A 15,533-nucleotide genomic window follows, 5' to 3' on the forward strand; every position below is an offset into this window, starting at 1 on the left:
AATAGCTAAAGGAACTCAGGCTAGAGGCTCTCTAACCCTAGCTTGATCTTTCCTCCTAAACAGCTAGCTTTTAGGGTAGTATAGGTGATTCCATTGGTGATAGCCCTTCCCTTGTCCCTCACTGGGGCTACGTTGGGCCCCACAACAACTTCAAGAGACGTGCCTCTTGTCCAGCAATTATACCGGAGACAAACACCCACATCTGGTACCTCCTATGCCATGGTGAAACCCATTGGGTAACTTCATGTACAGTCTGTCATGTCTTCACACCCCATGACAGACAGCAGAGATACTGGAGGCTCCTCTGGCTTTTCAGTGCCTGCAGCCTGATACCCTTGATGGACCCCTTGGAGTATCGAGACCAGCCTCTGTGCTGCACTCTTCTGACATGGGAACCCAATACACACACTACCACTTCAGCTTCAGCACTGCCTTGAATCACAGGCTGAAGATGGGAATCTCCTCAGCCCGCTGCGTGGTGTGGATCCCTCACTCAGTGTCACTGGGGGCAGTTCACTCTAAAGTGACAAACTTGGCACTGCCTACTAAGGCCTCCGTAGCCTTGGCACTAATGTGGAAGGCTCCAGCCTCAACACCTACTCCACACCGGGCACCATTACTCTCGTTGCCGACCCCAGATATAGCATCTGACACAACAAACTAACAGCAAACTCACCCCAAGAGTCACATAGTTGCTCCTTTTTCACTTGGAGAGGACATGATATCTCAGACACCAAAGCAAGAACAATGGCCACAGGAATGGTTCTCAGGAGGTACTCCTTGTTGAAGTACAATGGCCTAACACCTGCATCCCCAGGGAAAATCAAAGACCTGCCTTTAAAGGCATGGACCTCTTGAGTGACAGAACTGACAAGACCCTGGCCTCTTCCAAAGACAGGCTCCCTCACAACACCACGGGACATGGTCCCACAGGTGATATCACCTGCCTCCAAAACCTGCTCTGGCCAACAACCTCAGCAGCACTGGAGCAGAATTTGTCACCACACATCCTCAGCCCCCAGCATCAGCCTCTAAACAGCAGCTCTGATGGTGCAGTCAAGAGCTGCATACATCACATCACCAGTCCTTAGTCCCTCATTCCCTCTCTTCTGATCTTGTCTCTCCTCCTTCCACAGTGCCTGGTGCATGATTACTTCCACTCTCTGGGTACTAGACATCATCTACAACAGATATTCCACCCAGTTCTGCACCAGGCCACCTCCCCCTCTTCCCTACCTCTTCAGGCACTCGTCTCACCAGAGAGTCCCGTTGGAAGAGCTGGATTCCCTTCTCAGGAAGGGAGGCATAGAGGTCCCGCAGATCACCAAGGGACATTCTGATCTCCAAGAAGAGCAACGATCTGAGACCCATCATAGGATATCAGGGTTGGAAGGGACCCCAGGAGACCATTACTCCTTGTTCTATCGTCTGGTACCACTGAGAACAGTCTAGATCCATCCTCTTTGGAACCCCCTTTCAGGTAGTTGAAAGCAGCTATCAAATCCCCCTTCTCTTCTGCAGACTAAATAATCCCAGTTCCCTATCCCTATCTGCAGACTAAATAATCCCAGGTCCCATCCTAGACCTCCGAAACCTCAAGAGGTACATAAGGACATTCAAGTTCAGGATTTTCACAGCAGGGGACATCATCCCACCCTTACCCCTCAGGGATTGGTATGCAGCTCTTCTTTCTGGCAAGGGGAACATGGAGGAGGACCTGCTCAGCAGGAGCTCTCAGGATCAACACAAGCAGTCCTTGAAACCAGCAATGGCCAGAGCATTATTTCACAGATGGGACCACCTGGTAATAGACCTCTTCACATCCCAGCAATACATCAAATGCCAAGCATACTGCTCAAGAGCACACAGGAACAACATCTCTCTCTCACATGGTGTTTCTGCTGGACTGGAGCCTCCGTCTTCTCCACATCTTGGCTCCTCCTCCTCTGATCCCCAGAGTCGTAAGGAAGAGCAGACTGGAAAGAGCCAATGTTATACTAAGAGCCTTTTTGTGGCCTCATCAACACTGTTGTCCAGATCTCATTGCAGCTGACAAAGGAGTAACCTTATCTACTTGCCTCTGTTCTCAGGCCTCCTGAGTCAACTGCAAGGGAGGAGTCTGCATCCCAACCCACAGACACTCCCCTAGCAGTGTGAAGGGTAGATGACCTGCTGACCAATGTGGACTGTTTCGACTCTTGGAGGGCCCAAGCCGTTCTCTTACAATCCGGGAAGGGCTCCATCCTCAGATGAAAACTATTGCCATCTGGCTGCAGGTAAAGGGCTCACTCCATCACGAGCCGGGGTCCTTGCAGTCCTAGAGCATCTTCTACCCCCTAATTCCCAGGACTTCACCTCCCTATGGCACAGTATCTACTCATCACTATTCTGTTAAAGACAAACCCATCTTCTCTCCCTGAACAGTCTCCATGTTTCCTTAAGGGCATGGTAAATGCATTTCCCCCCATGAGGAGCCCCCACCTTTATGGGAGCTCAGTCTTGTCCTAACAAAGCTGAGAGGCCGTCCTTACAGAGCTCAGGTTCTGAGGCCCACCCCTCTCCCTGTGCTTCAGAGCCCGAGCCACAGTGTCTACACTGCACTTTTTAGCACTGTAGTGCAAGCCCAAGTCTATAGACCTGGGCTCTGAGACTTGCTGCCCCGTGTTTTTAAATGCAGTGTAGATGGACCCTCTATGTTCAATGTGGGTCCCCAGTCTTCTAAAACAGGAAGGTAAAGAGACATAAAGGCAGAGTCAAGACCATGAGATCCCACTCGGGATAGAGGACAGTTGAAGGCAATCTACCTACCGTAGGATGTTACTACGTAGGCAGAAGGAGAGAAAGGGTAGGGCACCAAACTAGGCAGCAGGACTCCTGGATTCTCTCCAAGTTCTGCCACTGTGTGACCTAGGGCAAGTCCCTTCCCCTCTGTGTGCCTCAGTTTCCCTGTTTGTAAGGGGGGGCATAAATGATCCTGACTGGCTGACTCATGGGATTTGTGAAGCTACATTCCATTCTAAAGAGGCCTCTCTCAGCCTCCATCCCTGCCCATGGGGCTCTTGCAGTCTGGATGGTGCTGTTGAAAGGCAAAGTGTTGTTAAATGTGGAGTCCGGGGAGCAAGGGAGGGGCCCTGCTCCGGAGACAGCAGGCAGTAGAACAGCTGGAGTTGTTGAGGGCAATAAATCCCTGGGAGCTGATGACCTCACCAAGACTGACAAGGCTGAACCACTCACAAAACAGTGTCAGTGTGGGGGGTCTGCATCACCCCAGACTCCGGGATTGACAGAGCAGGGACCCTCTTAGTACTACCATGGGAAAGAGAAGAGACCCCTGCTTGGGAGTAGGAGAGGGACACAGCAGCCTGGCTCTTGCGGGTGGGCAGGATAATGGGGCCCTCTCTAGCCTCACTGAGTCCTTGGAAAGGCTTAACAATAAAGCTCCCTCTCTGTGTCTTGTGTGGAATCCTGGGGTGCCTCCGAGATGGGTAAAGACAGAGCAGTTATCAGAGCAGGGGCACATATAGCTTGGTATCCCATTTTTGACAGTGCCCCATACCACCTGCTTCTAAGGGAGCTGCAGGAAACCCTGGGGTGGAGAGTTACAGGATAACATGCCACCGGTGTAGTCTCTAGCTCCCATCAGCTGGGGGTTGGCTTCGCCCTCGGAAGGAGGGGTTTGGTCCCTCCCAAAGCTCTTGGCTATTTTGAATCATTGCTGTTCTAATTGGATGTTCTCATTCTCCCTAGAAATGCACGACCTTTTTATGAATCCTGCTGAGCTCTTAGTTCCGGTAACACCTCGCGGCAGTGAGTTCCACAGGCTAAGTGTGCGTGGTGTGAAAAGCTGTTCCCTCTGTTGCCCAGCACAATGGGGGCCTGATCTTGGTGCCTCTAGATGCTGCTATCATCATAGTATTACAGATAGAAGCAACATAGAAAGGAGGAGGAAGGTGCAGTAAATGCTGAGGTTTGGCCAGATCTTAACACAGTGTTTCCCAATGTATTGAGTGGGGGGGGGCTGAAAAACTAGTTTGGAATCAAGGGGCATCAGCTGAGCTGTGGAGAGGGGAGCCTAGGACTGGGATAACAGAGGGGCTGTGGGTCTGGATTGATGGGCACTGGCACAACTGGAGGGAGCCCAGGACTGCGATAACAGGGGGCCGCTGGTCCGGATTGAGGGGCATCAGCAGATTTGGGGAGGGGAGAAAGCCAAGGACTGGGATAATGGGGCTATGGGCAGATAGGCAGGCCTCCCAATTGTTCCCAATGGTGCCAGCTTTCATTTAAAAAGAGTAAGACTCCAGCTGTTCTGGCTGGGAAGAAAACCTTGTAAATATGAACCAAGTGTAACTGATGCAGCCTGAGTTTGCAGAGAGCCTGAGAGAAAGGTTCTGAGGTGTGAACTGCCCTGCTGGTTTCACTGGGCACTCACTCACATGCCCAAGATGCCATTTTAAGTGTCAACATTGTTAACTCTTTCACTGCTGGTCAGAGCATGTCAGAAAGAGTTGGGGGGGAGCATATTTTTCAGGCGTAAGATTATACGGGCAGGCCTTTAACCACAAGGCGGATGCTATTAGTTGTATTTGCCTGAAGGGGGCACCTGGTCTTCCGAGGTTTGGGGAACGTGTTAACACCAGCCAGTGATGTCAGTTTAATTAGGACATGGGGACAATCTGAGGCATATTCCCTCCAGCCCTTCCCTCGAATTCAGCTGCTGCAGGGCAGGCGCAGGGGAGATGCTCTGGCAGCCAGAACTCCATGCTGCAAAGAAGTTACCTGTAGGCACTGACAGGCCCTGAGTCAGCTTGGAAAAGAGCCAGGCATCATGGTCCCCCATCAGCAATGGGGTCTGTGGGGAGGCCCAAAAGTGTTTAGCTGCAATTGGGAGGGAGAGACAGACAGGGCCTGCTCCCCAGCATGGGGATGTGCCAGGAGAGAAGAGAGACTCAGGCTGGTGTGAGCGAGGGGCTGGGATGGAGCTCTCACCCATGATCAAGGAGCACTCAGTCAAGTGTTCCTAATTGAGCCTCCACCTGCAGGACTCACTGCTGCAGGTTGGTCCTGAGGCAGAGAGCTCACTGCACTCCTAGAAGAGAGGGTATAGGCTCATGGGAATAGGGAGAGATTGCAGGGAGGGGAGCTAGGTGGGCTCTGCACTCTCAGGCTTCTGGGCCTGAGCTGATCCCCAGCTGGGGAACAGGAAAGAATTAGGCACCATGGCACAGGACACTGCAATGAGGTGCATTGGGCGGTTTGCACCATCTGTAAGAAACAGATGGAGGCAGAATATCAGTCTAGGGCCCATTGGTCTGATCCAGCACAGCAGGATGGGAAATGGTACTGGGCTAGAGGGGCCCATTGGTCTGATCCAACTTGGTGGCTGTGGGGAGAGATACCAGCTTAGATGGGCCCTTTGGTCTGACAGGTAGTAGCTGGGCTGGAGGGAGAGAGGGAATATCATGCTGGGTGGGCTGGTTGGTCTGATCTGGGCTTGGTAGGAAAGGGGATACTGAGCTACAAGCCCGTTGTCTGATTTAGCGTAACAGGGAATGGGCATGGGGTACTGGGCTAGGGGGCTTATTGCTCTGATCCAGCATGGCAGGGAGAGGGATGGGGGCCAGATCAGCCCTGGTGTGATTAGGTGCAGCAGGGGGTTGAGGGACAGCAGAGTAGATGGGCACATTGGTCTCTCACAGTGTATCGGGGTGGGGCAACGTCAGGCTAGATGGGCCCTTTGATCTGGGGCAACGTAAGGCTAGCTGGGCCCTTTGGTCGGCTCTCCTGGCGGTTCCCTAGCTGGTCAGCACCAGGGTAGGAGCGCATATCCCCCAACCCCCAATACACACATGCACAACACTGGGGAAGCTGCTGGCTGCAGCCTTTGGGTCTGTGCCTCCCAGGCAGCTAAGCAGACTGGGCTCTTAAAGGGAAAGCGCAGCGACTGCACAGGCCAAGTGACCCAGGTGAAGGAACATGTGACACCTCGCTTTAATGGGCTGCCTGTTTCCTCCCCTGAACTGGGGCCAGCTCCACTCTGGGCCCATGTTCCAGCGCTCGCTCTGCCCTGCCAAACAGGCAGGGAGGGGCTGCCAGAAGGTTCACTGCAGGGGGTCGGGGGGGAGGGAAGGATGGGGGGAGGAGGGTGATGGGGGACAAGGGAGGGGGCAAGCGGGAGAGGAAACCAGGGAAGGAGGCAGGAGAGGAATGGTGCAGGGAGCAGAGGGTGAGGGGAGAGGTGGGCCAGAGAAGAAGGGGGGCTGTGGAAACAGAACCCCCTGGCAGGTGACTCCTTGACCTGGCTCTTGGCCTGGCCCTGCTGTCTAGCCCTTCCGCACACTGGGTTAGAAATCTGTGGGCTCTGCCAACCCCAGCTCTGGAAAATAGCTCTGCGAGTGTGACACACTTTTTCGATTAAGAGTTGGCAGGAGTGCATTCCGGCCCTCAAACTGCTGGCAGGGTGCAGAGGGGATGAAAGGGAGGTGAGGCAGCGGGGCAGGAGGGAAGGGGCCTGCTTGCTGCCTGCCACCCCCAGCCCTCCCTGCCCTCACCCTTCACTCCCTCCGATTAGTTAAATTCCATTCGCTGTTTTACAACATGTCCGGGATGTTTCTGTTGTTAACGTGTGGGGAGGCTGTGACATCAGAGAGGCCTCAGCCAGTCATCATGGAGCTTACCATAACGCATTAGCAAGCTGCCAGCCTATTGATTGCTTTGCAGGGGCACTGGGGCAAGGAGAGATCTCATGCTATGAAGTCAAAGCCTGATGTCATCTCCGATTCATTTGACTCTATTCCCGTCTCTCCCTGTTTAAAAGTACAGGGGCAAATTGCATGTCAGTGCTGTCATGAGCCGGGGGTGTATGAGAGAGACAGTTGCCATCTGCTGAGCTGAATTGGAACTGTTCAGCTGTGTGTTCTGTACTTCTGATAGCAAATGGGGATTCTCCATTAGCTCAGTGGCCCACACTTGGGCTTCATCAGTAGGAGGATCCAAGTGCTATACCCAGTGATGCTGTGATGTTGAGAGTAGCCATATTGTCCATGGAGTGCTGGCTAGTCCTGGCTTAGTTAAAATAGCTGAGATGCAGCTGCCTCTGGGGGCATGCAGTAGCTGTTTATATAAGGATCCCTTGTCTGGTGCCAAGATGTAGCCACCTCTGGGTTGGGGCCCAGCAGCTGTATAAACAGGGATTACTCATGCAGTGCTGAGATGCAACCTCCTCTAGAGTGGGGCATGGAGCTGTTTATCAACTGTGATGCTGTCTAGGAGAGGCCATCTCCAGAAGAAGTGCAAGAGGTGTAGGGAGGCAGAATGGAATTGCCCAGGTTGGGATTGGTCCAGGAGACGGCGGGAACACCTGACTGAGGCAAAGTGCTGCAGGATGCTCTTTAATGAAGCGTGCAAGTGGCCAGGGCCTGGGCTTTGTGTCTCATGGGTGATTCATCGCAGGTGAGAATCACCTTCCTGAGCAGGATTCACGCACCAGCACGAGTAATGGGCACGTCCCCTCCATGGCCAAGAGCCAGCAGCCTACGCAGGCGTGTCTCCCTTTACAGTTCCTTCCTGCCAAGCCCAGCGGAGCTGCAGTGAGACACTGGAACGCTGCATGGTTCTGGAGCCTGAAACCACCATGCTCTTCTAAGCCTACAAACCTTGACAGCTCCCTACACCCTAAAGCCCCAAGAGCTCCAACCACCCTGAATCCCTGACAGCTGCTGAGCTCCCGATGGGCCCTGCAGCACCCACCACTCCACGCCTCCAATGGGCCCTGACCCCACCTTTAGCTGAGCATCAAACCAAATCACGCATTCTGAAGTAGTAAGAGAGGCCTTTACCTCCAGCTCTGAACCCTCTGACCCCCCTTTCCCTTGGGGCTTGGGACCCAGAAGAGATACTTAGCCCTGGACTGGGCAGGTGGGGAGGAGTGGAGATGGCCAAGCACACCTTAAAAAGCCTTTTAGACCAGTTGGGCCTTGACTCCCCGACATCCACAGCATCTGCCTCTTGCTCCCAGCTTTTCCCTGAGTGCTTTACAGGCTTTATCGCTCATTCGAAACAGTTGTTTGAGACGCCCATAAAAATACCTGGCTGAGCAGCTGGGGCTGGAGGCCATTCAGGGCGGTGTGGAGGAGAATGTGAGACAAGGTGTGCGAGAGGTACATCCTGCCTCCCTGGGGCGCTGGGCTGAGGAACTGGCCTGGATGGCCCCGGAGAGTGCACCCCATCTGCCTCTCCTCAACCGCCAGCCAGAGCATTCAGACCCAGCCTGAACACAGCTCTGGGGCAGAACAATGGGGTGACAACTCCAGAGACAAATTCATGTCACAGCACCCCCTGCTGGGGAGGATGGAGCTGGGCAGAGGAAGTGCCACCCTCTCTCTGGTGTCACAGTGCCCCTGCTGGGGAGGGCAGGTCTGGGCAGTCACAGGCTCCTCCTCCTACCCAATGTCCCAGCACCCCTTGCTAGGGTGGGCAGGGAGGTAGGCTCTGCCCTCGCCTGTGTCAGAGTGCCCCCTGCAGCCCCCTGAGCTGGTCATTGTGTTCCCTGCAGGAGATTCTTGGGGGATCTTTGCCTTCCTGTGTGCCGCACTCTGGAACCTGCCCACGATCCCTGCCCTGAACAGCACAGACGAGGTGGGCGCCGTCCAGTCCATCCAGAAGACCTACGACCTCACCAGGTATCTGGAACACCAGCTGCGCACGCTCGCCGGCACCTATGTGAGTACAGGGAGGGCTCCCCTTTCCTCCCCCATCCCTGCCTGTCCTCAGCTCTCCCCCTCATCTCTCCTGCCCCTTTCTCTCTCCTCCCCTCCCCCAACTTAGATGTCTCCCCAGAGGGGTGGGGGGGTTGATTCCTTTCTGTCCTCCTTGGGGGGGGGGCGGTCTTGGTAAATGACAGGCTCCCAAAAGTGATTCTCCCACCCAGGAGACCGGGGTGTGTGTGTTGTAACTCAATCCCCCCCCCCCCCAGCACACGAGGCAGCAGGGATGACAAATGGCTGAGGCATGTTCTGTTATAAGATCTGGCTCTGCATCATGCTGATGTGGTCTGGGGGCTGAGTCGGGAGGCAGCTCTTGGAGTGGAGGGAGGAGCTGCAAATCCTCTGCCTCTCCCTGATTGGGGGTCTCTGTCTCTCATCCCCAGCCCCCTCTCTATTCTGGGCCCAGTTCTCCGCCCCCACCCCACCAACATCCCCTTCTGGGGAGCTGGAGCTCCCACTCTCCCTGTCTGCACCCACCTGCCCCTGCTCTGTCATGCATATCTCCCAGCTCACACCCTTCCCTCTGCATGGCTCTAGCCCTGGCAGGATGCCCTGCATCATGCCCCCTCCCTGTCCTCGGGCACCGGGGGAGTCTCCCACTGTTTACACTCTGTTGTGCTGTCTCTCCATGGGGTGAGGTGAGGCTCGTGTGTCAGAACTCGCCTGGGAGACGCCCCGGCTGGGCCATGCTCCACCACGCACAGAACAGGCACCCAACCATGGCAACGGGGGACACTGCCCGCATCAGACCCACGGGCCTATCCAGCCTGGTATCCCTCTCCCCCCCACTCTGCCAGACCAGACCCACAAGCCCATCCAATCTGTATCCCCCTCCTCCATGCTGGGCCAGATCACACCCTTGGGCCCATCTAGCCTCGTATCCCCACCACACTGGATCAAACTAATGGGTCCTTCTAGCCTCATCTGCCTGACAATGCCCAATGCCCAAACTTCCCATGGATATTGTCCAGCCTGGCCTGTAGATTCCACTTTCCTCTAGAGTTTTGTGCCAATGGGTTATAAGGAGCCCTGGGTAACTATAGGCCAGTTACCCTGACACCTATCCCGGGCAAAATCATGGAAAGGCTTAAATGGGATACAACAAAGAATTAAAGGATGGTACCATGACGAATGCCAGGGAGCTGTGTTTTGGAAAATAGGGCTTGTCAGACAAACCTGATATCCTGTTTTTTGGTGCAATCACAAATTTGATAGTAAAGATAACTGTGCTGATGTAACATACATTGATATCTGTGAGGCATTTGGCTTAGTCCCGCAGGATAATCTGATTAAACAGTACGGTGCAAAATCAGCCTAGCCCATATTAAATGGATTAGAAACTGGCTAACTGATAGAGCTGAAAAATTAATTATAATTGGGGAATTCTCATCCAATAGGGGTGTTTCTGTTGGGGCCCTGCAGGGATCCCCTCTTGGCCCAAAGCCGTTCGATATTTTTATCATTGATCTGGAAGAATATACAAAATGACTGGTGGTAAAGTTAGCACATAATACCAAAATTGGCAGTGGTAAATACTGATGGGGACAGGTTAGTTAGACAGACTGATCTGGATTGCTTGGTAAGCTGGGCCCATGTGAACAAGGTGCAAGAACATACATTCTTTGTTCCTAGGTGTAGGTCATGCACACTGGAGGAGGGACTGTATCTTGGAATGAAAAAGGACTAGGGGGTCATGGTAGATAACCAAACAAACATGAGCTCCCAGTGCAGTGCTATAGCTCATGTGATCCTTGGATGCACAAGCAGGGGAATGTCCAGTAGGGGGAGGGAAGTGATGTTACCTCTATATATGGCATTGGTGAGGCCATTACAGGAACAGCGTGTCTGGTTCTGGTGACCATATCAGAAAAACTGGTCAGGGTTCAGGAAAGAGCGACAAGAATGAGGCGAACTCTGGGAAAGTCTGTGTGATGGTATTTATCTACTGGGGTTGTTGAAGAGAAGGTTAAAGGGTGATTGACCCTGGTCAGTAAGTACCTAGATGGGAAGATGGTTCTGATGCGGGAGGGCTCTTTAAACTAGCAAAGGCAGAATGAGATCCGACGGATGAAGTCAGCAAAGCTCAAACTGGGAATGAGGCACAACCTTTTCAGAGGTTCTGTGAATACTATTGACAATTTCACAGTAACTGTCACTCAGCAGCACTTTCATTTTTGATTCCAAATTCTTCACACATTTTTCTCAAAAATGTTTGGGTTGGAAAATGTTCGATTCCCTCCTCCTCCTTTCATCGTGTTTCCATTTTGACACGGAAAACGCAGGTGAGAGGAAAACCTTTAAAAACCCAACCTCAGACGTTCATGGGGGGAGGAATGAAAAATGGAAAATTTTGAAAAAATGAACATTAGGGGGTGAAAATATCCATATCTGGGACGAAAGGCCATTTTTGGACACTGATACAATTGTCCAATAGGTCGCCAGACTCTAAGCAATGTGCCATCCTTTGGGGCAGCTTCCCACAGGGCATGGCAAGCAGGTTCCTCTCCCTGGATTCTTTCTTCTCGCAGTGGGGCTGTTTCTAAAGGATCTGCTCTAGTGCAGCAGTTCTGGGCTGGAAGCAGGAATCCCCAGGGATGGCTCTCTGGCCTGGGTTATGCAGGAAATCTGACTAGATCAGGGGCGGGCAAACTTTTTGGGCTGAGGGCCGCATCAGGTTTCCAAAATTGTATGGAGGGCCGGTTAGGGGAGGCTCTACCTCCCCAAACAGCCAGGCGTGGCCCAGCCCCTGACCCCTATCCGACCCCCCCTGCTTCTTGCCCCCTGACGGCCCCCCTGGGACTCCTTCCCCATCCAACCCCCCCGTTCCCTGACGGGCCCCCCCAGGACCCCTGTCCCATCCACCCCCCACCCACGTTCCCTGTCCCCTGACCGCCCCCGGAACCCCCGCCCCTGACTGCCCCCCACTGCCCCATCCAACCCCTTCTCTCATTCCTGACTGCCCCCCCCCCCCCGGGACCCTGCCCCATCCAACCACCCCTTCTCCCTGTCCCCTGACTGCCCCCGGAACCCCCGCCCCTGACTGCCCCCCACCGCCCCATCCAACCCCTCTTCTCATTCCTGACTGCCCCCCGGGACCCCTACCCCCATTCAACCTCCCTATTCCCCGCCCTCTGACCGCCCCGACCCCTATCCACACCCCCGCCCCTGACCACCACCCCCAAACTCCCCTGCCCTCTATCCACCCTGCCCCCTTACCGCGCTGCCTGGAGCACTGGTGGCTGGCGGCGCTACAGCCACGCCACCGCGCAGCACAGAGCACCGGATCAGGCCGGGCTCTGCAGCTGCGCTGCCCCAGGAGCTCATAGCCCCGCCACCAGAGCATTGCACTGGCGGCGCAGTGAGCTGAAGCTGCGGGGGAGGGGCTACACCAGGGGAGGGGCCGGGGGCTACCAGCCGGGCAGGAGGGTCCCCCGGGCTGGATATGGCTGTAGTTTGCCCATCTTTGGACTAGATGATCTCAGTGGCCCCTTCTGGCCTTAAAGTCTAGGGCTGTCTGAGTTCTCCAGTGGTTAATCCAGCTTGGCAGCCACAGTGTAGGACCTGACCCCATGACATCCCTTGTCAGCTGCCTGCAACCTGGAGATGTCCTTGGCCTTTGCTAGACCTCCCCTTTCTTCTAGGGTCATGGGGTAGGGTTGGAGGGCACTAAGCAGGGGGAAACCCGGCTTGTCTCTCTGTTTCACCTCTCTCCCTCTGGTCACATGTGTGAGGCATGCTCCCTGCTCCCATGTTCACATGTCAGTGCATGTTAGTGCTCTTCAGTCTCTCCGCTTTCACTCCAGCTCACTCTGTGTCTGCCTCCCACAACTCTATGTATGTCTCCCCCTCTTCCCCCTTTGCTCCTGTCTCCTCCCCTATCCTAGGGTGCTCACCTTGTCCCTGCGCCCCCACCAGCTTCCGCTTAGGCTTGCGCAACGGATGGGGAGAGACGTCTCCATTTGCCTCCAGGCAACACTGAGGAAATTAATTCATCTCCCAAGCTTGTCAGATTGTTCAGGTGCCCGCGCCGCCCCACCCGCGGCATTGACACACCTCCCTGATTCTCCCTGTCCGCCTGAACGCCTGCTAGGGCTCCCCTGCTGCGGGGGCTGCTCTCCATGCCGTCCTGGGGGACGGGGAATCCCTGGGTGTGGGGAGGCAGGGGGTAGCAGTTTGGAGGATGGGTATGGGAATTTGCATGTGTGGAGGCATGTTAGCAAGCATGTATTGAGGGTGAAAATGGGCATGTGTGTCCGTATGTGTGTGGGGTGTGTGCGCACGTCTGGGGCTGCACGTGTGTGTGTGTGTGTGTGGTGTGCATGTGGGTATGTGTTGGTGTGCGTGTGTCAGTCTGTGTGGGGTGTATGTGTGTCTGTGTGTGTGTGGGGGGGGTGTGTCTGTGTATAGGGGTGAGTGGGGGCATGCGTGTGTGTCTGTTCAGATGTGGGGGGTGATAATACGCAGGTATGCATGGGTGTGAAAATGGGTATGTGTGATATGTATGTGTGTGAGACAGTGGGCATGCATGTGGGAGTGTGTGTATGGAGTGTGGGAGTACCTGGGAGTGAGAATGTGCACACATGTGAAATGTACATGTGAGAACGTGTACGTGGAGGTCAGTGTGTGTCTGCGTGAGGTGGGGGGGTCAGCATGTGTGTGGGGCGAGGGGGGGGTCAGCATGTGTCTGCCTGGGGTGGGGGGGTTAGCATATGTCTGTGGGGCGAGGGGGGTCAGTGTGTGTCTGAGGGTTGAGGGGGGGTCAGCATGTGTCTGTTGGCTGGGGGGGTCAGCGTTTCTGTGAGGGGTCAGCGTGTGTCTGCATGGGGTGGGGGGGTCAGTGTGTGTCTGTGGGGTGGGGCGTCAGCGTTTCTGTGAGGGGTCAGCGTATGTCTGTGTGGGGCAAGAGGGGTCAGCATGTGTCTGCATGTGATGAGGGAGGGTGCTGGGGCTGACTAGTTTCCCCAGCCCGGCATCGTTCTCCATCCTGTGCATAGGCCTAGGCGGAGAACACAGCCCTTGCCCCCCCACTTTCACTGTCTGTGGGGGGCACACCTGGACCCCCAACTCCAGCAAAACTGCACTCCGATGGCCTTGGTTCACCTCCACTTCCCCACTCAGCAGCCCGTAAATTACCTCATCCCTGGGGCCGACAGCTGGTTCCTCCTGCCGCTTCCCAGCCCCATCATTAGGGCCTCACCTGCAAGACAGGGCTCCCCTCCCTCCATCATCCCTGGAGGAATTCCTGAGAGCCGCCCGCCGTGCTCTGAAGTGTCCTCGCCCGCGCCAGGGGGCACAGGAAATTCCACAGCTCATGACAGGGCAGAGGCAGCCCTTCCCAGGGGGCACAGTCCCCGAGACTTACTACCCCCAAGGCCCAGCAGTGCTTCCCCCGCCTCATGGCATTTTGGTGCCAGTGTTCCCATCCCCAGCCCCCATTATCTCCTCCCCTGCCCCCCACAGGGGTTCCCCGGCTCCATGCCCCTGCCTTGGTTGGCAATACCCTCTGGCTGTGGGGCTGAGGGGCTCTAATCCCACAGGCATTTATCCCCCCCACATCCTCTTTGATGCATGGACTGGCACTGGGCCCTTTGGTGCATGGGCCAAAGCCTGTGATCCTCATGGCATTCACTCCAGAGCCATAGCCCACTGAGACCCTGGCCTCCCGTCCCCTGCCCCTGGCCAGGGACAGGCCCCCTGTTCCCATCCTCACCAGGGTCCCACCCACTTGGCAGCCAGTTACACTGGGAGAAGGAGTCATGCCCTCCTGGGCTAGAAGCCACCAGCTGAGGGGTTTAGGGAGCCTGTGGCCCTGGGAGAGAAACTGATTCAGACCTACTCACCATGTGCTCCCCCAGGCAGCACTCTGTCCCGAAGCTGCAGGGCCAGGGCTAAGGGCCACACATGCCCCCGGTCACTCCCAGCCTCACCCAGCTGCACTGTGCCCCATGACTGGGGGGTCTCCTTCCAGCCCTGGACAGGGCTGAGCCGTAGGGCTCTTGAGTATCACTGGCCCTTTCCAGTGCCTCCCCTTTACCCCCAGGCTCTCCCAGGAGGGACTTGTTCCCGTGCCTCCTCTGCTGGACATCTCCTTGGGGCCACTTAGGAGGGCTGAGTGGCAGCTGGGGTGTCCCCATGCTGATCTCCTCAGAGTCTCCAGCCATCCTTGGGTCAGGCCTGACCCTGGCAGGAGTGTCTGAGGGTCACATTGGGTTCTGTCTGGGTGAATGTAATGCCTTCTCTCGCCCACTGCAGCTGAATTACCTTGGCCCCCCCTTCAATGAGCCAGACTTCAACCCTCCCCGGATGACAAGGGCCGAGATGGTGCCCAGTGCCACTGTGGACTTTGAGTTGTGGCGCAACCTGAATGACAATGCCCGGCTGGCAGCCAATTACCGGGCCTACACGCACCTGCTATGCTACCTGCACAGCATGGATGGGCAGGTGGCCAAGGCTGAGCTGCGCAAGAACCTGGGCCACTTCTGCACCAGCCTGCAGGGCCTTGTGGTGAGCATTGCCAGCGTCATGTCCTCGCTGGGCTACCCGCTGCCCAGCCCGCTGGGCAGCGCCAACCCCACCTGGGCCCAGGGGCCGGGCGCCACTAGCACCCACAATGACTTCCTCAAGAAGATGGACGACTTCTGGCTGCTCAAGGAGCTGCAGACCTGGCTGTGGCGCTCCGCCAAGGACTTCAACCGCCTGAAGAAGAAGGTGCCGCCTGCTGCCCTCATGCTGCGCCTCGAGGCGCGGGGTTTCTGACCCCCCCCCACA

At 55.7% G+C, this 15,533-nt stretch overlaps 1 protein-coding gene across 1 annotated transcript; it reads left to right on the forward strand.

Annotated features, from left to right (window-relative positions):
- The first annotated feature begins 6,148 nt into the window (after positions 1–6,148).
- Positions 6,149–15,521, forward strand: CLCF1 (cardiotrophin like cytokine factor 1). The gene is made up of 3 exons (XM_065403377.1): positions 6,149–6,226; positions 8,524–8,721; positions 15,018–15,521. Exons 1-3 carry the CDS (start codon positions 6,149–6,151, stop codon positions 15,519–15,521), a joined length of 780 nt encoding a protein of 259 aa, XP_065259449.1.
- Positions 15,522–15,533: the final 12 nt, after the last annotated feature.

This window comes from Emys orbicularis, chromosome 4, assembly GCF_028017835.1.
Source record: "Emys orbicularis isolate rEmyOrb1 chromosome 4, rEmyOrb1.hap1, whole genome shotgun sequence".
NCBI classification, from domain to species: Eukaryota; Metazoa; Chordata; order Testudines; family Emydidae; genus Emys; species Emys orbicularis.